The 27,772-nt window shown below is 40.4% G+C and overlaps 1 protein-coding gene across 1 annotated transcript in view; it reads right to left on the bottom strand.

The window, feature by feature from the left end:
* The window catches only part of DOK6 (docking protein 6), a 535,367-nt gene that overhangs the window by 311,930 nt on the left and 195,665 nt on the right, over nt 1-27,772 (bottom strand). The window contains 1 exon segment of the mRNA XM_006837551.1: nt 12,761-12,868. Coding sequence (XP_006837614.1) covers nt 12,761-12,868 — 108 coding nt within the window.

The following is a 27,772-nucleotide window of genomic DNA, read 5'->3' as shown; positions in this document are numbered from 1 at the left end:
AAAAAAGGAAAGAAAAGAAACAATTATATCTTTAGCTTATTTTTAAGATGCCGTCATTCATTTAAGTTGGAACCATTTCACTCATTTGATTAATTTGATTTATTGCTATTGAGCTTGATAGCAGATTGTAGGGCACATTCAAATAACTGATTCACTGCAAGTCTGAAGTATTTAAACATTCACTAACATTCCAGAAATCCATATCATTCTATTTTTTAAAGCTTTACTGGAAGTAAAGAATTTTGAATATTTTTTTCCCCCTTCCAAAATTCTGGAAATCTAATTTTTGGGTTGGTCATCAGCCAAGTAAAAAAAAAAAAAAACCCACAAAAATACCAGTGTGTCCACCTTCTTCATAAATGGCACTTCCTTCGTTTACCTAACCATCACGGGAACACTGAGAAACTTACAGCTTTGCTAATGTTCACTTCTGAGAAAACAATCTATGGTGGTCGGAATGGAAAACACCAGGGTGCAAAATGGTTCATCCTCGAATTCACAAGCACAAGAGTGTATCTCAGGAAAAAATATCCAGAGCACTGGGGATCACCTTCCTGCGTTGGTGATGGCTGTTCAGAGCTTACACAGCTGGATACAGCATAGTCCTTGTGGTGGCCATCCACTCTCCCACCCACTCCTCAGAGGGAGGAACAGCCACCAACATTCTGGCCTCACCTTCCTTCCCAAACCTGTGTCAGTATTTTTTATTTTCTTTGGTAAAAAATACTATGTCCTTTCTTTAGAATGGTTGCATTATTCAGTTTTGCACATAGGGAGTCTTGATAATGCCTCTAAACTTTACTGCGGAGGCGTGGCACTGTAGGATCAGCACTGGACTACCAACCACAAGGTTGGTGGTTTAAACCCACTGGCTGATTTTTGGAAATGATGCACAGCGTTGCCAGGAGTCAAAACTGACTCGAGGGCAACCTAACAACAATCATATTAGCTCTCGAAGTTTCTCATTTAAATGGTATTTCCCAGCATCTTCTAGCATTTCTTGAATGAGCTGTTTTTCCATTTAAGCATAAACTTCTGCACTGAATTTTCAACTCTCCTATTACAGAAGAGCAGGATCTGAAATGTCCCAGATGCCACTCTAAGGTGGTGCCAAAGTCTGTATATTTTAGAGAAAAGATCTAGCTAAACATTTATTTTGAAATGATCATACTTTCAAAGATTGTTGTTGCTCTTGAGTGCATTAAGTTGATCCCCGACTCACAGCAACCCTGTAACAGGGTTTCCAAAGAATGGCTGGTGAGTTTGAACCGCTGACCTTGTGGTTCAAGCCAAACTTGTGATTCAGTGACAGGATCTGAAATAACAGTTCTTGTCAAAAGATTTTCTGAGGTATTTCTTAGAATCTGAGAGCACTTCCAAAGGCTTCATGAAAATACCTCCATGAGTATATAAGAGCTACCTCAACATGAATGTTCTGACAATGCACATGTTTTCTTCACTGCTGAAAACTGGTCCTCCTCATCTACCTTCTGTCTCTGAACAACTGAGCCATTCAAATCTCCCATGTTGAAAATGATTAGCCTTGGACTCCCTTTCCCCTTACTCTTGTTCATTTTCTCTGGACAAATGTTTACCAAATCCATTTATCTCCATTCACTTTACCTCTCTTCTATCCAGGGTTCTGTAGAGTTTTTTGACACTGTGTTCAATCTCCAAGTGTTTCCCTGCACTTAGTCTATTACCCGATCCTTCCATTGTCACACCTCACAAATATTTTCTAAAATACATAAATGAGGATATATGAGAAAACATTTTAAACCCCTTGCAAGTTCTCTGCTGCTTAAAGGAGACACACTAAACTCATTAGTAAAGGACTTATGATTCCTCACAATACTATTCCATTCAGTTCATTTAAAAAAACAAAAACAAAAACAAACTAGCATTTTTTTTTTATAAATGTTATACAGTAAATTAGGTTCCCATGCAACTATTACTACACAAATTACACTTAACAACAACAACACACAAATTGCTCAGTGGCATTGGTTCCATTTTTCAGTGTGCCAACATTCTCAATAAATCTGTAATTGGGTCTCCCTGGCATTTAGTTCCATAGAGATGATTTTTAAAGGGGCACAGGACTTACGGGCAATATTCTTTATTTTATGAGCCAATCTGTTACTTAGCTAAAAGGTGGCCTTGGGCTTATTTCTGTTCAAGGTTTAAGGAGTATCTCAGGGTGACAGTTTTGACAGTCTCACCTGGTCCTGTAAGTCTGGCCTTTTTAAGAATTTGAATTCTGTTTCAAATCTCTATTCCCTTCTATCAGGATCCATCTAGGTGGCCCTGAGCAGAATGGTTGTTACTGGTGGTTGGGCACCATCTAATTCTTCTGGTCTCAGGATGTATGAGGCCATGGTCTCTGTAGACCGTTAGTCCTATCAACAAGTTTCTTCTCTGAGTCTTTGCTTTCCTTCTTTCTCTTTTATTCCAGATGACAACAAACTGATAGAAATATTCTACGCACTTCTTTCAGGCTGTTCACCATGGCTCTCAGAGTTTGCTGACAACAGATTATCCAAATTCACTTCATCTCAGCATGCAATGTAACTTTTCAATACTTGTTAACTAGGGATGGATTACCCCGTAAACATGGTAAGGACATCAACAAAAAAGGGCCCCAGTTGTCCATGGCAAAGACGAAGCAGGCAGGACACAAGGACAATCAAGTACCCCCTTAGAAGGAAACTGCCAGGGGACAAAATGAAACTGATACCAGTTCCAGTGTGTGAGAATGTACCAGCCAGAAATAATGTCCACTCCAGGGTCATGAGTACCCACACACAAGGCTGTGTAAGCAATGAGGCCCCCTACCACTTCACAACCTTCTCTGACATCTGTCTCCTGTGGTCCCTTCCAGTGTAAATGAAACTCCTTGTATCTCTGGGTCTCTTGGAAGTATACTATTTCTACCTAATAAAACAAGAAGTAGGGGTGGGCTGTTAAGTCTTACTAATAATAAAATATAGTTGTTTGTTGCAATATCTGTGTTCAAATCATTAAATTTTCTCTATATGACATCTTTTCATTTATAATTCATTTATAACTATAGCATTTATAACAAAACAAGCATCAAAATTGAAGTATGAACTGTCTAATGCAAAATTGGTGAAGGTCTACTTTTCATTGTGGGAAATCTACAGAATTTTACATTGACTCTAAGTTCACTGACTCATTTTCTTTGTGTAGAAAATTCTTTTTGCAGAAAATGCTGTATATAGTAAAAATCTTAGTTCCCCACATTCAGTAAAAATGTTATAAGTAATTTCATCTCTTTTCACTAAAAATGGGAGTCTCCATTGGAGTCCTGGTGTGGCACTGCGGGTTAATGCACTGGACTGCAAAGTCGGTCTGAACCACAAGGTCGGCGGTTCAAGCTCACCAGCTGTTCCTTGGAAACCCTACACAGGGTCTCTATGGATCAGAACCAACTCGATGACACTTAACAACAACAACAATATTATAATTACATTTTAAAAGAACTTACATCATGGATAGCTCAGACACACACATGCAACTCACACATCTCACGCAAATGCCTGAGTAATCAGAGGAGGGGAACCCATAAATCATCAGTGATTAGGGTCCTCACTGGCTCTTTTCAACTCCTACTTGTAACCATACTTTCCCTTCCTTCTGTGAGACTTTTTTCTGCCATCAGTTTGCTTTGTCTAAGCGGAGAATCTTTAGACGTTTCTTACCCATTGCATCCTCGGTGATGTCCTGATTTCCAGGGGCATAACTAACCACTCCGTTATCCTTCTATATGATATTGTGCACATCACCATAGTTAATTACACTCTGTTGTTAGGTCACTATACATTAATTAGACTCTGTTGTTGTTAGGTTACCATAGTTAATCACGCTCTGTTGTGGTTGGTAGGTGCTGTCGAGTCAGTTCTGACTCCTGGTGGCCCTATGCACAACAGAATGAAACACTGTCTGGTCCTGCACTTGAGTCGTTACACTTGAGCCCATTGCTGCTGCCACTGTGCCAAACTATAGCACTGGGGTCTTCCTCACCGACCCTCCACTTTACCAAGTATAATGCCCTTCTCCAGGAACTAGTCCCTTCTGAAAGCAACAAATCCAAAGTATGAGAGACAAATTCTCATCATCCTGGCTTCTAAGGAGCATTCTGGCCATACTTCCTCCTACTCATATTTGTTGGTTCCTCTAGCCGTCCATAGCACTTTCATTACACTTAGCAATGCATAAACATTACTGCATGGGATTGTAAACTTTTCAAGTCTAAAAAGTCATGGGCTGCTCCTGGCACTCTTAGAAATTTCCAGAGGACAACCTTACTTATGTTTCATAGCAGTCCTTAGGGAGCAATTATTGTTTCTATTGTATGAATAAGAGGAGGATCTTATCCAGCTTGTCTTCTGAGACTCAGCATCTGTCTTAGAACTAGACAGACTAGTCTCACAAAAATGCATACTACATGGGTGCTGTTGTTGTTGTTACCTGTCATCGAATAGGTTCTGACTCATGGCAACCCTGTATGGAGTTTCTGAGGTGGGTATGAACTGCTGACCTTGAGGTTCAAATCAACTTTGCAGTCCAATGCATTAACATGCAGTGCCATACCACTACATAGGTGTTGTTGTTGTTGCATTGTTAACTGCTGTTGAGTTGGTTTGGACTCAAAGCGAACCTGTACGTGGTTTCCAAGGAGCAGCTGGAGAGTTTGAACCTTGCAGTTCAAACCAACCTTATCCTGGTCCAGTGTTTATCCTAGTATTTTATTCATTCAATGAATCTAGGAGCCCTGGTGGCACAAAGACCAAGTGCTCAGCTACAAAACAGTATGTCAATCATTAGAAGCCACACCATAGATCTCTCGGAGAAAGATTTGGTAGTATGCTCCAATCAAGAACACTGTCATGCAACGATCCCCTAAGGACAACATTCAGAAGGCTTAGGAAGGAGAAGTAAGAACCACACGGAGGAACAGGATAACTGTTGTTACATGGAAGGGATTACAATCATTGAGATCCAACAAAGTGTATGATGTGCTGAATGTAAAACATATGATCTGCTTGGTAAACCTTCACTCAATTCATAACAAAAAGTTTCCAAAAAACCCCACAAAAACCCACAGCCTAGAAAATCCTCTGAGGTAGTTCTAGAACGCTGTCCTCTAGGGTTGCTTTCAGACAAAATGGACTGGACAGCACACAACATCAACAACAACATACATGAAGTGAGTTTAACAACAACTTCCCAACAAAGAGGGTGTTTCCCCTTTTCTTTGTAGCATCAGGGTGATCACTGCTGGGGACAGTGATCTTATCTCACCCAGAGCAAGCAGGTTTTTCCTTTAATTGTGGTTGTTCAGTGCAGTCAACTCAGTTCCAACTCATAGTTACCCTGTATAGGATTTTTCAGAAGCTGCTGGAGGGTTTGAACTGTCAGCCTTGCACATAGCAGCCCAGTGCTTATCCCACAGAGCCACACCAGGACTCCTTAAGGCGACGTGAAAATCTACTGCCGTCAAGTTGATTCCCACTCACACAGACTCTAGAGGACAGAGGATACAACCAACCACAGGGTTTTCATTTTGCACACCTTTACAAACTCAAGCTATCACATCTTTCTCCCACAGAGTGGCTGATGGGTTTGAACTGTAATGCTTAACAAAGTGCACCACCAAGGCTCTTAGGACAATGTTAGGGTTTGCTTAATGGAAAGAGAATTTTGATAGCTAGGAGTAACAAATCCCATCTGAGAAATTAGCAGTAGCATTAAAGCACCGATAGAAGGTCAGAAAGGAGAATTTGAAAGACACTAGATAGACATCCCAAGACAAAAAGCGGCCAAAACATACACATACACAATAACCCAGTATCCGCAGAGTAGAACACAGATAAGATTATGTTAAGAAGTAAAGGCTAGTGTTTTAGAGCAAAGCAGGCAGGGAGAAGTATTACAAGCAAAACTAAAACAGAACCACATAAAAGAAGAGATCATATACATACTCCCTTGAAAATCCTTCATATTGCTCTTACTAATGAATCATGGACAAATCATTCCTCCATATGATGATTGATAGCTTCTTTGTTCCCATTCACAATCACAGAAGAGAAAAATGATCAATTTCCTCCAGGGGAAGCTTAAATCACTAGGAAACAGAATTAGACACCCCAATAGCAATGAAGGAAAGGAGCTCTGGTCGCACATTGATTAGCGCCCAACTGCATTTGGAATCCCCCAGTCACACCACAGGAGAAAGGCAAGACCGTCTGCTTCTGTAAAGGTTTATGGCCTTGGAAACACTACGGGCAGTTCTACTGTCCTATGAGGTCGCTATGAGTCAGAATGACTCCACGGCAACCGGTTTAATGCTAGGAAAAGTAAGTTGTGATAATAAAACCTTTAATCTTCATAACATTGCCACAAGAAAGGGAATTTTTAGCTATCGCACACAATGAATTCCGTTATGAAAGTGCTTTAGGGAGCCTCAGTGTACAGTTAATGAAATCTGTGTAGTTATTTATAAAGTAGCAAGTCCCTGCTCATTCCTGTTCTCTTGGTGTTCCACGTCCTCTCTTGCTGTTCTGTCTTCACAGAGGAGAGGGAGAACGCTCACACACATGAAGCATGTGTGATTTCAGTGCAGATTTTCAAGGATCAAGTGTCACAATATTCAATTCTATCCTACCAACATCTATTTGTACTTGTATTCCACTCCTGACATTTTGTTAAAATAAAATATAATATCCTCGGTCTGTCTAAAGCCAACTCCTGTAATTACATACAGGAACATTCTCATCATGACATTTCCCGTCTGCTAGAGCATTTCTATTGACCTTCAGATGTGTTGCGATTTAGGAAGTCCCTGACTCACAGCAGGCTCCATTCTGAGGATTCTGTTGTAGTCAATTCTAATCTAAGTTAAATACCTGTTCTTTTCCCCATTATGATTGCCTTTTGTATATTTATAAATCCGATCCTGAACAGAAAATCAAAAACACTGACAATCTGTGAGTGAAGATTTGATCATGCTAAGACCCACAAATGACATGCTGCATCAATGTGTCTAGACCATATTACTAACAATGAGATGTACAAAGCAACAACAAAACGGATGGTAGTAAGTGTGGTTCTTTGTAACTCGAATACATGTGTCCCTGGTACATAACTTTAGTCTATTTCATAGCAAAACATTACCTCTCAGAAGCACACTTAATGAAACTGAGTGCTCACAATTCACTGAAACAGCTGTTGTTATAAATAGCTAAGATATCCATAATGTAATACATTGCCCCTTTTCTGTCATTTTCGTTCAATCTCTCAGCGGTACTAGACGTTGTTTACTAATTCCTCCCTCGATTCCTGTCTTCCACTGATCCTATACAGAAAAATTTCACTATCAAGTATCTTATTTTTAGTTATAAAATTTCCATTTATTTTTCATAACTTCTATATCTTTACTAGGAGTTCCTATCTTTTATAAATATGATATTTTCATTGATCACACTAAGCATTAGTATAATGTCTGCTTAAAATTCAGGTTTGAGAATTTCAACATCTGGGTCAAACCAGGTTTAACGATCTGTTGATTTTCTTTTCCCGTGTGATTGGATTATATTGTTGTGCCTTGCCATGTCTTGAGTCCTTATGTGGTGCTGTGGGATAAGCACTGGACTGCTCACTGTAGGGCTGACTTCAGTGTAAACCCACCTGCCATTCCTCAGAAAACCTCTACCAGGTTGCTGTGAGTCAGAACTAACTCAATGGGACTTAATAATCTGTTTTGAGGAATGCTGGCCTTTCTCTTGAGCATTATGAAAGTCATGTGTAGGTTCTGGCTTCTGTTTTGTTGCTCTGAGGAGAGTCAGTACTTTGGTTAAGCAGTTACATTGCGCAGACTCAGTTACAGGCTGTCAGACCGGCAACTCTGACTTCAGGTCAGTGCCTAATCCAATGGCGAACTCTTTTCTATGTTGTTTCTTCATGGATGGTTCAAGATTCAGCACAGCTTTGGGCTCAATTTATGTCCATATTTAGGGGTTTTCCTTCTCTTTCTCTTTGTAGGATTTCTCTCTCATGCTTCGGCAGCCTTGCTACCACTTGCACCGGTTCCTAAAAGGAGCTCCTTTTTGTAGAAGAATTTAGCTACTCCATTGTCATGTTTTATCACTGTGGCTGTTGCTACTCTCAGTGTAAAGCTTAAACCAAAGAAAGAAGGTGCCCAGGTTCCTCACCTGTCTCAACATTACACTCTTCCCTACTTGCAGAAACTACCTGTTGTTGAGACCCAGGTACCTGTTGTCGATGGATATTTTTAAATATAAGTCATTCAAGTCTCTACAGAAGGACAGTATTCTTGGTCAGTGAAAAAGAAGAGTCTCTTAATATGAGACAATGGCAGCAAAAATGGACTCATACATAACAACAATTGAAAAGATGGCCGAGGACAGGCCAGTGTTTCCTTCTGTCGTGCATAGGGTCACTATGAGTTGGCACTGACTCAGCAGCACCTAATAACAACAACAATAACACCTAACAATAACAACGTGGGAGGGCAGTCTTTGTCCTCATGTAACTTGCCTGGGCATGCCCTTAATGATTTGCAATTGACGTACTAGGGCTGCGTGGTCATGTGTCACATGGTGAAGTGGCCAGATACATGGTGGTGAAAAGGTCCCTGAAACATCCCTGCAAGCTTTTCTAATCTGCAATTGTGTATGCATCCCAATCATGGTCCTTTTCAGGCTTTTGTCACTCTACTTGTGACTGTTGGAGTGATCTGCAGAAAATCATGATTTTCTGATGATTTCTATCATCTGTAATTAGCTATATGACTGTGAATCCTTTCCACGTCATTATGGGCTCATGCTGATCGTCTCCCGCATCTGAATGGTCTTTGTCTTCTCTTTGTCTTAAGGCTTACTAAATATACTATAAAATATGTTTGAAAAAAATAAAATATGAGTCATTGAAGGTCAGTGTCTTACATAAAACTCTTTAATAGAGTCTCATCATCTATAGAATATCATCCAGTTTTAGGACCTCTCCTCCACACTCCTTGCTCACCACAGGCATGCCAAATTGTTCTCACTTCAAGTTGTTTTGTTTTGTTTTCCTTCTTTAAACAAATGGTGGGTTCATTCAGTCAGTCATTCTTTTGGAACAATCTCTCTTTAGAGCTCTGAATCCCTGAAGGTGCTTTTGCCCCCACTTGGGTCTTGGTCTCCCTATATCTAGAGTGGATCTCCATTCATCCGGCATCATGGAGGCATCCATTTAAAAGACAAGAGTACTTATCATGATATGATATTTACCGAGCTCCTGTTGGTTTCATGTTACTAAGAAGGTGAGAGCACTCTGAGAATGACCATATATCCCTGGTGCATGGAACATGGCCAGACACATCTGTAGTGCTCAGTAAGCAAATGCATGATGAATTCTGATGAGTTGGAAGTCTATATCTGGCTGATCAGCCAAATTTGGGCAATTCACACAGTAAATCAAGGAATGGTTTGCCTTTGATATGCTCGGCTCACAGTGGAAACCCAGTGATTGTCAATGAGGCAACTCCTAGACACAGATGAGCCGGCACTTTCTTCAGCTCCAAGTGCTGCTGTGAGATGGCAGGCACTGTGGGAGAACAGGAGGATAGGACAGAACAAGAAAGGAGTGTGTAAATGGAGAAGGGAGGCTGAAAGGCTGAAGAGCAAGGGTACTGTTTTCCAGATAGGCATCTTTCAGAAATTACATGTCATCTGGCTAGCCCAGCAATGCGACTAGTTTCTTCACCAAATACAAAGTTTGTCAGGAAGATCTAAGCGAGTCTCAAATTGGGCAAAATGCTCTTTTCACAACAATCTATCCAAAAGGACTGCTTCTCATTTAACTTTATAACCCCTCCCCCACCAGAGCAGAGAAAAAGAGGAAGACCCCCAACAAGATGAATTGGCCAAGTGACAGCATCAATGGACTCAAGTATGGCAACAGTAGTGAGGTTGGCCCATGATTGGGCCATGTTTTGTTCTGCTGTGCATAAGGTCTCTATGGGTCGGTACTGAATCAATGGCACCTAACAACAACAACAACAAACCAGAGCAGAGGGCCTGGTGTATGGAAGGTACGCGGTACCTCCATTCGCCTAGTTGCCAATCTGAACCTGGATTCAGAAAACCAGTGTGTGTCTCCTTTTAAATAACACATGGCTTGATCCATAATGGTAGACAGCTACTGTCCAGTCAGCTCCTGCTTATGGTGACCCACAGCACAATGGAACAAAACACTGCCTAGTTGGTGGCAGATCAGATCATTGTTGTCCACAGGCTTTTCCCAGGCTGATTTCTGGAAATCCATCACCAAGCTTTTCTCACTAGTCTGTCTTAGTCCAGAAGCTTCATTAAAACCTGTTCAACATCACAGCAACACACAAGACTAATGACGGATAGATGGAGCCCATGTGTGAGGTATCCTGGCTGGATTGAATCCAGGCCTCCCATGTGAGACGTACAAAATCTACCATGGAATCATCAATGCCTCAGTCCCAGACTAGCCCTAACAATTCCTTCCTTAGGATGGTGTCTGCTTCTGTTAATAGAAAGAAACCAGGGTGTGCCGGCCTGAGGGCATCTGAAAACTGTACATCATCAGCAGCAGGAGTTGCTCTCACCAGGCGGGTTGTCATCATAAATCCACAGCACACGTGTGACGTTCAGCCTTCAATGCATTTCTCACCATCTTGATGCAAGAGAGGTTCCTGCACAACCTAGAGGCTCATGCCATCAGATTGGCATGATTGGTGTATCCTAATCCCCAAACTGCTAGGCTTACAATGACTTCTCACATAGTTAGAAATATGAAGCACCGGACCAGTTGTGTCAAAAAATCTTCAAGACAGACACGTAACAGCTATGTTCCCGAGAAAACCACCCATGAATTAGGAAGTGATGGGATGGGGACTCAAACCTAGATTTTTCAGCAGCAAAGTTAAAAAATAAATCAAAACCAGGAAAGCAAACTCTCTGCATTCCAGTCAATTCTGATTGGAATGTTGGAATGTAGTAAAACCACAGAACAGAACAGAGCCACTCATTACCGTTTCCAAGACTGTAAATCTTTATGGAAACACATTGTCTTATCTAGTCCCCTGAGAGGTGGCTAGTGGTTTTGAACCACCAAACTTAATGCTTAGCAGCCCAATACTTAACCCACTGCACTACCAGGGCTCCTTTCCATTACAATAAATCGGTATCAATTCTACAATTTCTGTTGTTATTAAGTACCAAGTAGGGTATGACTCATAGTGACCCTGTATAGGGTGTCTGAGAAGTGGCTGGTGAACTTGAACCACCAACCTTGCAATTCAAACCAAGCTTATAGTCTAATGCTTATTATGTAGCGCCAAGCCAAAATGCTCATACAGAATACTTAATAGGGAGTTACCCACTGCCATTGCTTAGAACTGTCCCACAGAGTCCAAAGCTCTCATTTTTTTTTTTTTTACAGAAGCAGACTGCTACATTTTTCTCCCACAAAGCAGCTGGTGAGGGTGAGTTTGAACCACTGACTTTTCAGTTAGCAGTGGATCTCTTAACCACTTTGCCACCGGGAGTTTTTCATAAGCAGTTACAAAAACTTGAAACCTTAAGCCCTCTAACCCAAGTTTGGAGATATTAAAATAAAGATCACGAGTTATTTAGTTAATAGGATTGGTTAGCATATTATTGACCAATAAACTGCTTTTAATAAGAGGGAGAAGTAGTCCTTGTGAGGCACTGTAGGCTAAGCACTGGACTGCTAACTTCCAGATCATTAGTTCAAATCCACCAAGTGCTCCATCGAAACCCTATACAGGGTTACTATGAGTTGGAAGCAACTTGATGGCACTTACCAATAGCATTCCACAAGTACACTTTTTTATTCAAAGTTGTGAAGTGCCATCGAGTTGATTCTGACCCATAGCGACCCTGTATAGGGTTTCCAAGGAGCAGCTGGTGAGCTTGAACCGCTGACCTTGCAGTTCAAATGGCAAGTTACTCTAAATTACCACCAGTGAGTAGCACTATAACATAAGCACTGGATTGTTAACTGCATGGATGGTGGTTCAACTTTCACCAGCTGCTCCTCACAAACCCTAATAGGGTCGCAGCACTACCTCCACCAGCAGGAAGAAGCCGTATTATTATGAGTTCTGACCCTCTTTAAGATACTCAACTCTTCTTTCATTTCATCAATAATATTACCTTTAAGTACTATATTGAGGAGCATTTGATGGTTATTTCTTACATTACATTTCTAGGAAACGTTATTTCATTCTCAGACTTTGTCTGTACTTGTTAAGCAGCTGACTAACCAGCTCAGACCGTATACCTTCAGATTGTCGATAGCACAGTGACAGGAAGCAAGTCTCCAGGTTTCATCTCCTAAATATGGCCCACAGTTTAAATCAAAGTAACAAATGTACAATTAACCTAAGCAAAGGAGAAATGTGTACTCAGCACCCTGAAAAAAATGACCTGGTTGAGTTATGAGTCCTCTCATTTTGCTAAGTAGCTATAAAAATGAGCCTTTCATTTTTCAGAGGTACCACTGGCCTTTAGATCAGATGATTCAAAGGAAGAAGAAAAACAACTTGTACATTTTATCCACACAGGGGTATTACATCCTGGCCAGGCAGTTTTACCTCTGCAGTTTCCACAGATCAACTAAAACGTTTCTATAAGTTGTTGTCACGGGTCTCTGGGGAACTCCACAAATGGTGGCTCACCTTATGGAAGTTTCTGAAATAAGCTGCCTTTTCATCTGGAAACTTCTCTAGTCTTCTGGGACCTTTGCTGGAAGCCTTCTTGAACACCAGCCAGCACCGTCGGAAAATCTGAAAAAGCACAGAAAGAAGCAGGTGATCCATCTTTCTCAGATGTGCTTACTTGCAGCAGACTTCGTCTTGTCAATTAATTCAATGTGAGGAAACTGTAAAATGCACGTGTGTGTGTGTGTGTGTGTGTGTATGTGTGTGGTGAGTCATGAGCACGTGACTCATTAAAACAGCAGCAAAATTTAAAAACAAGATTTAATCTAACTCTGATTCTTTTTCTTTTGTGGAAAGGTTTTAAAGGATGACGTTTTCTAGAGCGCTGATTTCAATCATCCTCAATCTAATTAAATCACCTGGATGTCAATGCAAGTGAAATGATTCATTTTCACCATGTGGTTTCAGGCAATTCCTGAAATCCGTGCTAATGAAGTGGAGACTAAATAAGGTTAAGTGAAACATTTCCACAATGCTCCATCTTCTATCCTAGAAAAAAATCACATGCAAAAACTATCTTGTAGGATTTTAGTTTTAGAAAACAGAAAGGAATACATGACCTCAATGGACACAACTGTGTCTCATTCTTATATATTTATATCACCAATATTCATTAAACACCATGTATAATACAATTTTAAATGTTTAGGCACATTTAAGCTTCAAAATTCCTGGAGGAGGTAGATGCTGTTACCTTTGTTTTAAAATAAAGGTAGGTCACCGTGAGGATCTGAACACATCTCCCCTGGCACAGTGGTTAGCGTGTTTGGCTGCGAACCAAAAGGTTAGTGGCTCAGAGCCACCGGCCGTTTTGCTGGAGAAAGGTGAATCCATGTGCTTCCATACAGCTTTGCAGTTATGGAAACCCTCCGAGGCAGTTCTAGTCTACACTACAGAGCCATTCAATGGCACTGGGGTTTTTATTTATTTATCGGACTCTTGGGTGAAAATGTAAGCCTAGTAATTACACAAATAATTTGATATGTCTTAGACATGTCTCACTGTACTGTCAGGGTGCTTTTAAGACAATTTGTAATAAAAATTATGTAAAAGCAAGCAGAATTTCGCTTGCCCACCCCACCACTCCCAAAACAGATAAGATTTTATCAGGATCTTGGGCGGGTAATGATTGATGATATCTATGAAATGTTTTTGCTAACTAGAGACAATAAATTATTCCTTTTTCAAAAATGTAAAACAAAAACCTCATACAAGTTTGCGTATTTGTGTGAAACACACACTCTTTTATATGCAAAGAATAAAATAATCCAACTCTGATTAATATCCTATTCTGAATAACTGTTCAATAATGGATTGTATGTATAGATTCCTAAATGCAATTCAATCAATTTCACAAGTATCCATAAGGAACTTAATATGTGCCACTATTGAAGGCAGAAAGAACATGAGGGAGCTTCAAAACTTCATGGAAAATGGAATTAAAAGACAATGGAATTTTTCAATAGTGAATAATTGTTACCATGACTAATTGCAACTATCACAATTGTAAAGGTAGAAGTGTTGTAACAAAAAGGGAGAAGTAGTTAATATTGTGTGGATCTTGACAAGCTATGGACAACATTGTTTAGTATGAGTATTCCAGAACACTTAATTGTCCTCATTAGGAATCTGTACATGGACAAAAAGGCAGTTGTTAGAACACAACATGAGAACACTGAATGGTTTAAAATTAAGAAAGGTGTGCGACAAGGTTGTAGTCTTTCACCATACTTATTCAACCTGTATGCTGAGAAAATAATCCAAGAAACTGGGTTATGTGAAGAAAAATGTGGTTATCAGGATTGGAGTAAGACTAACAACCTGCGATATGAAGATGATACAACCTTGCTTGCTGAAAGTGAAGAGGACTTAAAACATTACTGATGAAGATCAAAGAGCACAGCATTTGGTATGGATTGCATCTCAATGAAGAAAACAAAACTCCTCACCACTGGACCAATAAACAACATTCTTAACAATGGAGAAAAGATTGAAGTTGTCAAGGACTTCATTCTTCTTGGATCAACTATCAACATTCATGGAAGCAGCAGTCAAGAAATCAAACAACGTATTGCATTAGGCAAATTTGCTGCACAAGACCTTTTTAAAGTGTTGAAGAGCAAAGATGTCAGCTTGAGGACTAAGGTGCGCCTGACCCAAGCCATGGTATTTTCAGTAACCTCATATGCATGCGAAAGCTGGACAGTGAATAAGGAAGACCATAGAAGAATTGACGCTTTTGAGTTATGGTGTTGGAGGAGAATATTGAAAGTACAATGGGCTTTCCAAAAGAACCAACAGATCTGTGTTGGAAGAAGTGCAGCCAGAGTGCTCCTTGGAGGCCAGGATGGTCAAAGTTTGTCTCTCATACTTCGGACACATTGTCAGGAGGGACCAGTCGCTGGAGAAGGATATGTTTGGTAAGGTGGAGGGTCAGAGAAAAAGAGGAAGACCTCTAGTGAGATGGATTGGAAAAGTGGCAGCATCAAGCGTGGCAACAATTGTGAGGTTGGTACAGGACCAGGCGGTGTTTTGTTCTGTTGGGCATAGGGTCTCTGTAAGTCGGTACCAACTGTTTGGCGCCTAACAACAATAACAGTTAATCTTACATTCCAGGAACAGAGGACCCTAGGACCATCAAAGAAGAGCATGAGCAGCATGTGGGACCCCACCCAGAGAAGCAGCAACACCAGAGATGGAGACTAAAATGATGACATGGAGAGAGAGAGCAGCTGAGGACTTTAGACCTATGGAAAGAGAAAGGCTGTGTGCTGGTGGCCATCAGGCAGGCTTAAAGAAGGTGCCCTTTGATTATTTAAATGACTATATATTCCTGAGTGTGTTTGTGTACATCTCAAAAAAAAAAAAACAAAACAAAAAAAAACCTCACAGGGAATAGAAGCAAATACTGTTAAATGATGATGCATGAAGGAGATTGTAATCATTGCAATGAAACAATGAATATAAAACGGATGTTATTCAATGTAAACTATCACTAAATTCCCAATAAAAACTTAAAAAAATAAATTTCAAAATGAAAAAAAAAAAAAAAAAGACAATGGAAAATTTCCACTAATTTTTTGAAGCTCCTTCATATAATCACGCATAGACCTGGTTGGGAGACATTGACAATCTAGTGGGGTAGACAAGCATATAAACAAATCAGGTCAAATTGCTGAAAACAGAATGACCACAGTGATAATCTTCGGGCACTCACAAGGACTGGGGTACCTGACAGCCTGGGGAAGAACAGTTCAATAGAAGAAAGTTGCTGAGAGGAGGCAAAGACACATGATCACTTCTGGACTTTGCCCCACGTCAAATTTTTACATTGATTTGTCACCTGACTCCCGCCCTCTGATTCATGTTCCTAGTTACATTTTGAGGCAAAATACTGAAAATGAAAATGCAAATTGCTCACAACTTTTACATTTCAATGTTTAGCTTTCCATCTCTCTTTCTCTCTTTTCTGTTACAGTCTCCACGGCCATAAAGAAATTCCTAGCTGAAACCCTCAGAAACTGTCATTTCAATTTCTTTATTTAAGTTCAAACTTCCCAAACATTGTTTCTGTTTTTACTAACATACCCATTACCAGTGAGCTGGTGCTGACTCACAGGAACCCTAAAACACAGTGTAGAAGTGGCGCAGAGGACTTCACAGCCTGCAAGTTCCACAGAAACTGAAGGCCTCATCTTTCTCCTTTGGAATGGTTGGTAGATTCAAATTGCCGACCTTTGGGTTAATAATCAAGCGCCTAATTACTCACAAAGGCCAGATGGTATCAATTTTTGAGGTAGGCGCTCTGGTAGCATAGTGGTTACGAATTAGGCCCTTCGAAACTACCAGCTGTTCCGCGGGAGAAAGATGAGGCTTTCTGCTCCCGTAAAGATTTACAGCCTCGGAAACCCTGTACAGGGTCACTATGAGTCGGACCCGACTCCACGGCACACAACAACAACAATATTGTTGATTATTGAATCGAAGGCAGTAGTACTCATGTTAAAGGCAATCTTAGAGCAATTGCATAAGGACCTCTCATTATACAAGCAGGATGCAGCTAATAATAGAACATCCTGCCTTTATGGGCTCCTTTTCTACAACCAGGGGAAACACATGAATGGAAAAATATAAATATCCTTCCCACAAGAATGTGTCCACAGTCTGATTCAAATACATCTATCTGGAGTCCATTGAGCCTTCAGTCCTGGCTCTCTTCCTGCACACGTGTTTAGTTAGCTCATTGTGTTATAGTCAGTTGACAGCTACATACTCATCTCTTCCCCTTCAGACTAATTCATTTCTAATCCCACACTTCCACAGAAAACTCTCAGAAGCACAGTAAAGGAGTAGCATCGCGTGGAATGAATGGACGCGTGTTTAGGTACTAAAACACTAAGAAATTAAAAATGTTACTTAACTCCCAGACCAGCATATGCTTTATCTAGCTTTAATGAACTCAACTCTATATGAAACGTGGAGTCCTGGCGTGGTGCTGCAGAAAAATGTGCTTGACGGCAAGGTCGGTTTGAACTGAAAACTCACCAGCTACTCCTTGGAAACCTACACAGAGGTGCTATGAGTCAGAACCGACTTGACGGCACTCAACAACAACATAATCAATTCATTTAGTGTTGTAGAATTCTTCTCCTAAATTACAAAATAGACATCTATTAAGTGGTAATAGTTTAGACAGCACAAACACATATGTACAGACAGCTTGGTGCTGTAGAAAATTAATATATCTTTGAAATCAGATGGAGTTTGATTTACACCAAGGCTGGTTCCACCACTTGTCTGTTACTTTGTCGTACTGTGGTAACTTGCATGTAGCGATGACGCTGGGATCTATGCTGCCTTGATTTCCAATACCAGCAGAGTACCCATGGTCTTATTCATAATGTTTTCGTCTTCAAACAAAAAGTACTGCTACCATTTATAATGTTTTCAGCAACTAAACATTCAGAAGTAGTCTATTTTCCTTCTTCATACTCTGTCTTTGTCTGGAAACTCTACTGAAACCTTTCAACCATGGGTGACACTGTTGGTATTAAAAATACTGGTGGCATAGCTTCCAGCAACACACAACACACAAGCCACCACAGTAGGACAAACTGACAGATGAGTGGTTGAATCAGTGAGCTGAAATGGACTGGCATTGGCCATTTTGAATCAAATAATAATATGATTTATTATGATGGGATTGTCATGTTGAACAGGAATGGTGTTACACTCACCATTAAAAAGAACACTTCAACATCTATTTTGAAGTACAATGCTATGTGTTTTAGGATAAAATCCATATGCCTACAAGGAAGTTGGGTTAATGCCACTATTACTCAAATTTATGCTGACTAATTCTACCAACTTCTTGAGTCTGAAAATGATCATCCAATCAAGATGCATTGATAATTATTGGTGATTACAATGCAGAAGTTGGAAACAAACAGGAAGGATCAGTAGTTGGGATATATGGCCTTGGTGAGATAAATGATGCTGGTGATCACATGGTGGAATTTTGCAAGACCAGTAATTTATTCATTGCAAATGCATTTTTTAAACACCATGAAAGATGGCTATCCACATGTACTTTGCCATATAGAGCACACAAGAATCAAACTGATTGCATCTGCGGAAAGAAGACAGTTGAAAAGCTCAATTATCCTACTCCAAAACAAGGCCAAGGGCAGACTGAGGAAGAGACCATCAGTTGCTCATATGCAAGTTCAGAATGAACCTGAAGAAAGTTAAAATAATTCCACGGAGCCAAAATAGGACCTTGAATATATTCCACTAGAATTTAGAGACCATGTGAAGCAAAAATTTGATGCATTAGACACTAACGTCTGAAAACCAGAAAAGTGGTAGGATGCCATCAAGAATATCATACAGTAATTACACACAGTTCTACCTGATATTTAAGTAGCCCTGCATCCAGAACAAGTAGAGTATCATGTAAGAGTTAATAAAGATAGGAAACAAATTCGTGATCTCTACAGCACAGTCTGTGGATCTAGAAAGTGTGGAGTGGAAATCCAACAGAACCCATTGTTGAGAAAGTGAATTAAACCTCTGAGCCAAGTCTTTAGAATGGGGAAAACTAAACCTATGGTATAGGATTATCATTATGATGACAGATATAAAGGAGTTTTGTAAAACTCTTGCTACAGTGACACATAAGTGGTGACTAACTAAACAGCTGGTAGCCCAACAAAATACGGGTAAAATGATCTTAGCAACAAATCTTGTTCAGCAGGATATTGTACTGGGTAGCTGTAGGCATCCTAAAAATGACTGTTTCTGCCAATATGACTTTAAAGGTGTCAGACTATTCCTATCCTGGTTGTTAAGCACCATCAAGTTGGCTTCAACTCAGAGACCTGTGTAGGGTTTCTGAGGAGCAGCTGGTAAGTTTGTACTGCTGAACCTGTGGTTCAAACAGACTTTGTGGTCAAGTACTTATCCTACAATTCCACACCAGTCATATATAATATCAATAAACTAAACTCTCTGTATATCCTAGAGCTAATATTTCAATGGTGTGGCTATTGCTAACCAACACAGTTATTGTATTTGACAATGCACAGCAGAAACAAACATATTCCATCAGATTCAATATATTCTTAAAATGACACTCTCCACAAAGTAGCCTAGAGTCACTTTTTGCATAAGATCAATCATTTCTGTTGTTGTTTAGCGTCACTGACTTCGTTCTGACTTATATAGTCTCTATACAGAATTTCCAAGGAGGCTGGTGGGTCTGAACTGCCAACCTCATGGTTAGCAGGCTAGTGTTTATCCAAAGTACCACTCACATGTGTTTTTGTATCAGAGTTGGGGAATTATTATATAATGTCCAAGAATGTGTTTTTTTGTTTTGTTTTGTTTTGTTTTAAGCCAGAATAGCTTTATTTCTAGTGCAGATTCTATAAGTTGATTTAACGTCCTGCCTCAGAGAAGTTATTTTAACATTTCTAAGGCTGGTCTAATCTGTAATTTTAGGACATTATATGAAATGGACATCTGGTGTGGTGCTGTAGGATCAGCACTGGACTGTGAACCACAAGGTTGGCAGTTCAAACCCGTCAGCTGCTCCTCAAAACCCTATGCAGGGCCGCAAAGACTCGGAATCTATTTGATGACACTTTAACAGCAACAATATATCATGAGATTGTTTTTTGGGAATTACAAAAGATGGCCTGCAGACAGAATCTGGCATATGTGTCTGAAGTATAGATAACAATCCCTTACCTCAAACACTTGTTGTTGTTGTTAGGGGCCACTGAGTTGGCACCGACCCATAGTGACCCTATGCACAGCAGAACAAAACACTGCCTGATCCTGGGCCAACCTCACTACTGTTGCCACACTTGAATCTATCGATGCTACCATCTCGTTGGGGGTCTGCCTCTTTTTTCTCTGACCCTCCACCTTACCAGACATGATATCCTTCTCCAGTGATTGGTCCCTTCTGACAATATGTGCAAAGTATAAGAGATGAAGCTTGACCATCTTGGCCTCCAAGGAGCACTCTGGCTGCACTTCTTCCAAAACAGACCTATTGGTTTTTTGGCAGTCCATGGCACTTTCAATATTCTCCTCCAACACCACAATTCAAATGCATCAATTCTTCTACGGTCTCCCTTATTCACTGTCCAGCTTTCGCATGTATATGAGGTTATTGAAAATACCATAGCTTGGTTCAGGCACGCCTTAGTCCTCAAGCTGACATTTTTGCTCTTCAATACTTGAAAAAGGTCTTGTGCAGCAAATTTGCCTAATGCAATATGTCATTTGATTTCTTGACTGCTGCTTCCATGAGTGTTGATAGTTGATCCAAGAAGAATGATGTCCTTAACAACTTCAATCTTTTCTCCATTGGTGAGGACTTTTGTTTTCTTGACATTGAGATGTAATCCATACTGAAGGCTGTGCTCTTTGTTCTTCATCAGTAATGTTTTAAGTCCTCTTCACTTTCAGCAAGCAAGGTTGTATCATCTGCATATCGCAAGTTGTTAATGAGTCTTCCTACAATCCTGATGCCACATTTTTCTTCACATAACCCAGCTTCTCGGATTATTTGCTCAGCATACAGGTTGAATAAGTATGGTGAAAGAATACAACCTTGTCGCACACCTTTCTTAATTTGAAATCATTCCGTGTTCCCATGTTCTATTCAAACAACTGTCTCTTGGTCCAGGTACAGATTCCTCATGAGCACAATTAAGAGTTCCAGAATACTCTTATTTCCCCATGTTGTCCATAGCTTGTCATGATCCACACAATCAAAAGCCTTTGCGTTGTCAATAAAACACAGGTAAACATCTTTCTGGTATTCTCTGTTTTCAGCCAAGATCCATCGAACATCAGCAATGATGTCCCTCATTCCACGGCCTCTTCTGAATCTGGCTTGAACCTCTGGAAGTTCTCTGTCAATGTATTATTGTAGCCACTTACTTTTAGTAAAACTTTACTTGCATGGGATATCAAAGAGATTGTCCAATGATTTCTGCATTCCATTGGGTCACCTCTCTTTGGAATGGGCACAAATACAGATCTCTTCTAATCAGTTGGCCAGATAGTTGTCTTCCAAATTTCTTGACAGAGATGACTGAGTGCCTCCTGTACCGCCTCACTTTCTTGAAAGATTTCAATTTTTTATTCCATCAGTTCCTGGTGCCTTGTTCTTCACCAAGTCCTTCAATGCACCTTGGACTTCCTGCTTCAGTATCATTGGCTCTCGATCATATGCTACCTCTTGAAATGGCTGAACATTAACCATTTCCTTTTAGTACAGTTACTCTGTGTATTCCTTCCGTATTCTCTTGATGCTTTCTGCATCATTTAATAATTTGCCCAGAGAACCTTTCAATAATGAAAGTTGAAGCTTGAATTTTTTTCTTCAGTTCCCCCAGCTTGAGAAATGCCAAGCGTGTTCTTCCGTTTTGGTTTTCTGATTCCAGATCTTTACACATTTTGTTGTAATTGGTTACAAGCTATTTTTAAATTTTTTTTTTTTTTTTTTTGCATAGCAGCGGTGGTGATGGTCATCATTGTAGTAACATTATGGAAGAGAAAATCTCTTATATAAGCCTAAGAAACTAAAGCGATTAGAAACAGAAAAATAGAAACATCATTTGTAAAGTACCAGTATGTATTATATATAAATTACCAATATATAACTTCTGATTATTCTTCAGTGGATCTATAGGCCTATTCACTGGACCATTAAGCAACATCATGATAAATTAAGAAAAATATTGAAGTTGTCAAGGATTTCATTTTACTTGGATCCATAATCAATGCCCATAGAACCAGCCTAAAGAAATCACACAATGTATCTCATTGAGAAAATCTGCTGCAAAAGACCTCTTTAAAATGTTAAAATGCACAGGTGTCACCACCAGATCCAAGCCATGGTGTTTTCCATAATGGCAAATGCATATGAAAACTGGACAATGGAAAAGGAAGAAGGATTCATGCATTTGAATTACAGAGTTGGTGAAGAATCCTGAGTAGACCACCGGCTGCCAGAAGACGAACATATCTCTCTTTGAAAAAGTACAGGAAGAATGCTCCTTAAAAGAGACAATGATAAAACTTTGTCTCACGTGTTTTGGACATGTTATAAGGAGGGATTAGTACCTAGAAAAAGGAGCTCTGGTGGCGTAGTGGTTATGAGTCAGGCTGCTAACCTCACAGTCAGCAATTCAAAACTATCAGCAGCTCCGTGGGAGAAAGATGAGGCTTTCTGCTCGTGTACAGATTTACAGCCTTGAGTTCCAAGTTCATGCGGGTTCGCTATGAGTTGGAATTGACTTCACAGCACACCACAGATAGTCCCTAGAAAAGGACACCATGCTTGCAAAAGTGGAAAGTCAGCAAAAAAGAGGAAGACCCTGTAGGAGATAGATAGAGAGGCTGTGACTATGATTTGAAGTTTAGCAAAGAGTCAGAGGATACCAGAGGACCACACACTTTTGTTCTTTGTACATAAGATTACTCTGAGTCGGAGCTGGTGTGATGGCATCTAACAACAACAATATAGTCTGAGATGAAATGGAAAGACTCTCAAATGGAATGAAGACTTAAATCTCTAGTAATACACTTTCTCTTCTTTTCTCATGGCTCAGAAAGCTTTGCGACATCAAATGAAGTCTTACAGAATTCATGAAAGCACACAATACAAACTAGTTGGAATGCCCATCTTGTATTACTGTTATTTTCTATTAAAGAGCAAGCTAAAAGGCAGCAAGCATAAATGTTTCCATTTCGGGTCTGAATGGTATTGCAGAATCAACTTGATTACAGATAATAAGAAAAAGCAGATGTGGTATTTTCAGAAAAATGTTTTTTGCTATTACATTAGCAGAGGCAACCACATATGGAGAAGACTGATTGCTAATGAATTTAGGCTACAGCCTATTTACCAAGTGGATGGAGGTCCTTAAGTACATTTTAATAAACTTTATTTTGGCATAATCTTAGATGGAGAAAATCTCAATTGATCAAAGTCAAAGATAGTACAGAGTGTTCCTGTATACACTTAATCCAGCATCCCCAAATGTTAATATCCTATACAGCCATGGTACATTTCTCAAAACTGAGAAATAAAACATTGGGAAAACACTATTCAAAGGAACCCTGATGGTGCAATGGTTTAAGTGCTGGGCAGCTAACTAAAAGCCTGGACATTCTAATCCACCTGCCGTAAGATCTGGCAGTATACTCCCATGAAGATTGGTGGTGGTAATGTGCTGTGGAGTCGGTTCTGACTCATAGCCACCTTGTGCAGGGTTTCTGAGGCTGTAAATCTTTACGGGAGTAGAAAGCTTCATCTTTCTCCCACAGAATCATTGGTGGATTTGAACTGCTGACCTTGAGGTTAGCAGCCCGACTCGTAACCACTACGCTACCAGAACTACTTCCCATAAAGATTACAGCCTAGAAAACCCAACAATGCAGTTCCACTTTGTCCTACAACAGCTCTATGATTTGGAATCAACTAAAAGTCACACAACAACAATATACTATTAACTAAACAACACAGTGGATTCAGATTTCACCAGTTTCTCATTAATGTCCTGTTTCGGGTCCTGGACCCCATGCTTCCATCAGCCATCTCATTTCCTTACTCTCTCATCTGTGAGTTTTTCTCGTTCCTTGAGTCTCTTAATTTGGTTCATCTAAAAACATTTTTGATCTGCAAAGAGTTCAAAGAAAATGTCACAATAAAGTGATTAAAATAGATAACTTTTCTGGAAAAATAATACGAATTAATCATTCTGGCTAGGGACTGGTTTTATTTTGATCTGATCTCTAGGTGAATTTTTAAACAAGTAGCAAATGAACCAATCCATATATGCAATGTATTTATTTTGTCTTTGTTTTGTCCTAAGACACAGTCTTTCAAAATCTTTGGCTTTTCAATGGAGTAAGAGAATAGAAAAATTCTGTGGTGTGTAAAGTTGGGAGATGTCATTTCCTGTCACTGAGAAGTCAAAGGAAGTATGAGTCAGCACACCACACCAGGAGAATGGAAACAGCACAAGAATATGACCCCTTTGTACTCTTCGTGTGAAACTGGGTTTTATTACTGGGCTGGATTCTGCATTAGGTCCTAGCTGGAGACTTTACATGAAGATCCTGGAGCCGTTCCGGAGCTGAACAACAAAAATGACTGACTGAACCCAGGAAATCCCTCCTCTGGGGGCAAAAAAGGGAAGAGATTTTATTTTGCCTATTTAAGAAATATATGAATTCTTAAAGTACCTGACATTAGGTACTTTGTTTCATTTGCTTCCCGTGAGAATGGGACAAACTAGACTTGACCTTCAACACAGTGTGTGGGAGGGGATGGTGCTGCCTTTCACCCAGACCTTGGCTCTTCAAGGGCATCAAAAGAGGAGACACCATTTGGCTGGAAAGCCACATGTATGTCCTGCTTGCAAGAAGACTCACTTCTCTCGTGTTCTGCCTCAGAGAAGATGTGCTTCTCTGCCCCGTTGCTGTTCTGAGGATACATTGATTTCACCTTCCCACTCAGTCAACTCCCATAAATAACAGTTCATCTCTGTAAATCGGCTCCTGGGTGTCCCCAGATTCTTCCCACAGAAAGCTCCACCTGGCTGCCAGGGTTCCAGAAGTTCCATGATCCCCCACTGATCCACACTCTGAGTTTTCCACTGCATTAACCAGCCGGCTTGCCATAATTAAACACCCTCTTAATTCCCTTCCATCCACTGAAAACCCTTTTACCTCAAAAGAATCTTTTTTTCCTCAGGGCTTTCTCCTTTTCAAGGTGATTTTACACAAAGGATCTTTTTTTTTTTTTCCTATTTAGGACTCACTGTGAAATAGATGGCAGATACTTTGGCTTTCGTTCATAGCTATAATTACGTTATTTAGCTAGGACGCATTCACAAGCTTTAACTCAACCAAAAGTCAGATCTAATGGGCTTATTCCATCCCAAGCTGTTGACCCAAGGAACCCTGTCCTTCAGATAGGAATTTGTTAAGAGACTTGGAAAATTTTCTGATTACAGGGGTTGTCAGACCTGAGTGTCCATGGCATTGAAGTGGTGTGGAGGGGTCACAGAAACATTGTCTCTGGAGATTTCTAAAGAACAAAGCAGGAAGGGGCATATCTGGAGAATTTCACATTTGGGTTCCTGTTCAAAAGCAAGATGCTACATTTATATAATTAATGCCCTGGGGTATTTGTTGTTATTAAGTGTTGTTGAGTCAGGTCTGCTCAAAGTAACCTTGTAGAGGGTTTCCGAGGAGCGGTTGATAAATTGGAACCACCGACCTTGAGGTTCCTATGGCACCTACGGCAGCATACCAGGACTTAGTTATTTATTCAGTTGATCAACAGCCAAAGAAATCAACCGAGCCCACTTCAGCAAAGGTTATGTTGTGAGTCATATCAGTGATTCAGTCCGAGGTCTTTGTCATCTTAAAAATTGGATAAGGTACTATTGAAGAACCTGGTTGTTTTGTATGAAAAGCAACTAATAACCCAGGACTATGTGGGACTGTAGGATAAACACTGAACTGTTAAACTAGGCTTGAACAGTGGTTCAAACTCACCAGTCACTCCTCGGAAACCCTATACAGGGTCGTTAGGAGTTCGAATCAACTGGACGACACTTAACGATAACAACATGCTTAATTACACTGGGAACAGCACTGGCTATCATTTCAATAGTGGCTTATTTTTGTCATGAAATACTTAATCTATAACCAGAATCACTCTTTCATTCTTCCACTCACCAAATCTTTGAGAGTCTAGTCTGTTCCAGGTGTCATTCCAAGCTCTATGGTTACAGTTGCTGTTGTTAAGTGCCATTGAGACTGTTCCAGCTCTAAGTGAGTACAGTTTCTAAGGGGCAGAGAATTCAAACCACCAACACTGCCGTTGGCAGTCCAGTGCTTCTTTTACAGTGCCACAGCAGGGCAGTGGTTGGTGGTGGTGGTGGCTGGGTGCCATGGAGTTCGTTCAGACTCATGGTGACCCTGTACAGGGTTTCTAAGGCTGTAAATGCTTTTCCCACAGTGACTGGTAGATCTGAACTAGTAACCTTGCAGTTAGCAGCTCACCTCGTAATCTACTACATGCTACCAGGGTTCCGTAGGACAGTGGGTTGGTGAGAGGATAAGAAGAGCAATCATGTCAACAGCATGCTTGCTGTTCTGGAACATGCACTCCAACGGGTAGATTGGTGAGAAGCATGTTAGTAATCCGTCAGGACAACATGCTGTGGAGAGGCTCAGGGCATGAGGGCGGAGGGAGGCCAGGCACAATACAGGTAGAAGACACAGCCACAAAGCTGGGGAAAGAGTATTGCCCAGGGCATGTTGTTGTTGTGTTGTTAAGGGCAACTTGTTGGCTGCAAATCACAGCAACCATGTATAGTGCTTCTAAAGAGTGGTTGGCAGTTAGCAATCCAGTGCTTGTCCTATAATGGCACACCAGGATTCCCCTATTTAATTAGCTCCATTTAAAGACACTTTTCCTGAAATGTCTATAGCATAGATTTAGTTCCCCAAAGACTAGCATTTGATTATCCTCTTTCTGCTATCTTTTGAAGTATTTTGTGGGCCTTCATTCTATCTAATTAAACACACTGCACGCAGCTAAGGATCAGGATGCGATGGGAGTCCTGGTGTGGTGCTGTATGATACCTTTTGGACCACAAGGTCAGATTGAACCACAAGGTCAGCAGTTCACACTCACCAGCTACTCCTTGGAAATCCTATTCAGGGTTGCTGTGAGTCAGAACTGACTTGATGGCATTTATAGCAAGCAACAATATGGATATGTTTGTGGTTGTTAAGTGCTGTCATAGCGACACTGTATAGGGTTTCCAAAGAGCAGGAGTTGTATCTGAACTGCTGGCATTGCTGAGAACAGTCCAGTGCTTATCCTATGGAGCCACACCCGATTTCCCAGAGCACAGCAACGGCAAATCTTGCATGTGAGATCCTGCTTGAGCTCTTCCAAGAGGCAAGGAGCCCATGTGGAAGCCAGAAGCAGTGTGGAAAGAGGTGACGGGAGGAGTGCAGTGACCCAAGAGTCACACAGGAGGGAGAGACAGGAAAGAGTTGGGCGGATAGGGAGATGACTTTTCCTATAAACAACTATTGCAGACTTCAACCAGTAAGGAAACTTGATAGGGCCGACATTTTAATGAGAGAGTCAAAGCTGCTGTGTTAGCATTAGAAAAAGTACACTTTAAGGCACAAAAATATTATTTGAGATGAAGAGAGAATGCTTAGTTGACCAAAAGTTAATTCAACAGAAAGTTTAAACAACTGTGTATTTGTAACTATACACTATTGTAGCCCCCCCCCAAAAAAGAATGAAAAATAGATAAAACCACAATAACACTTCAAAAACTCAGAATGTTTGAGAAACAAGAATAATCAAGTTGATTAACTAAATGTATGCAGAAAACTCCACTGAAT

The sequence above is a fragment of the Chrysochloris asiatica genome, unplaced genomic scaffold, assembly GCF_000296735.1.
Source record: "Chrysochloris asiatica unplaced genomic scaffold, ChrAsi1.0 scaffold00021, whole genome shotgun sequence".
NCBI lineage: Eukaryota > Metazoa > Chordata > Mammalia > Afrosoricida > Chrysochloridae > Chrysochloris > Chrysochloris asiatica.
Note: the sequence above shows the minus strand (reverse complement) of the source record. Positions and strands in the feature narration are given on the sequence as shown.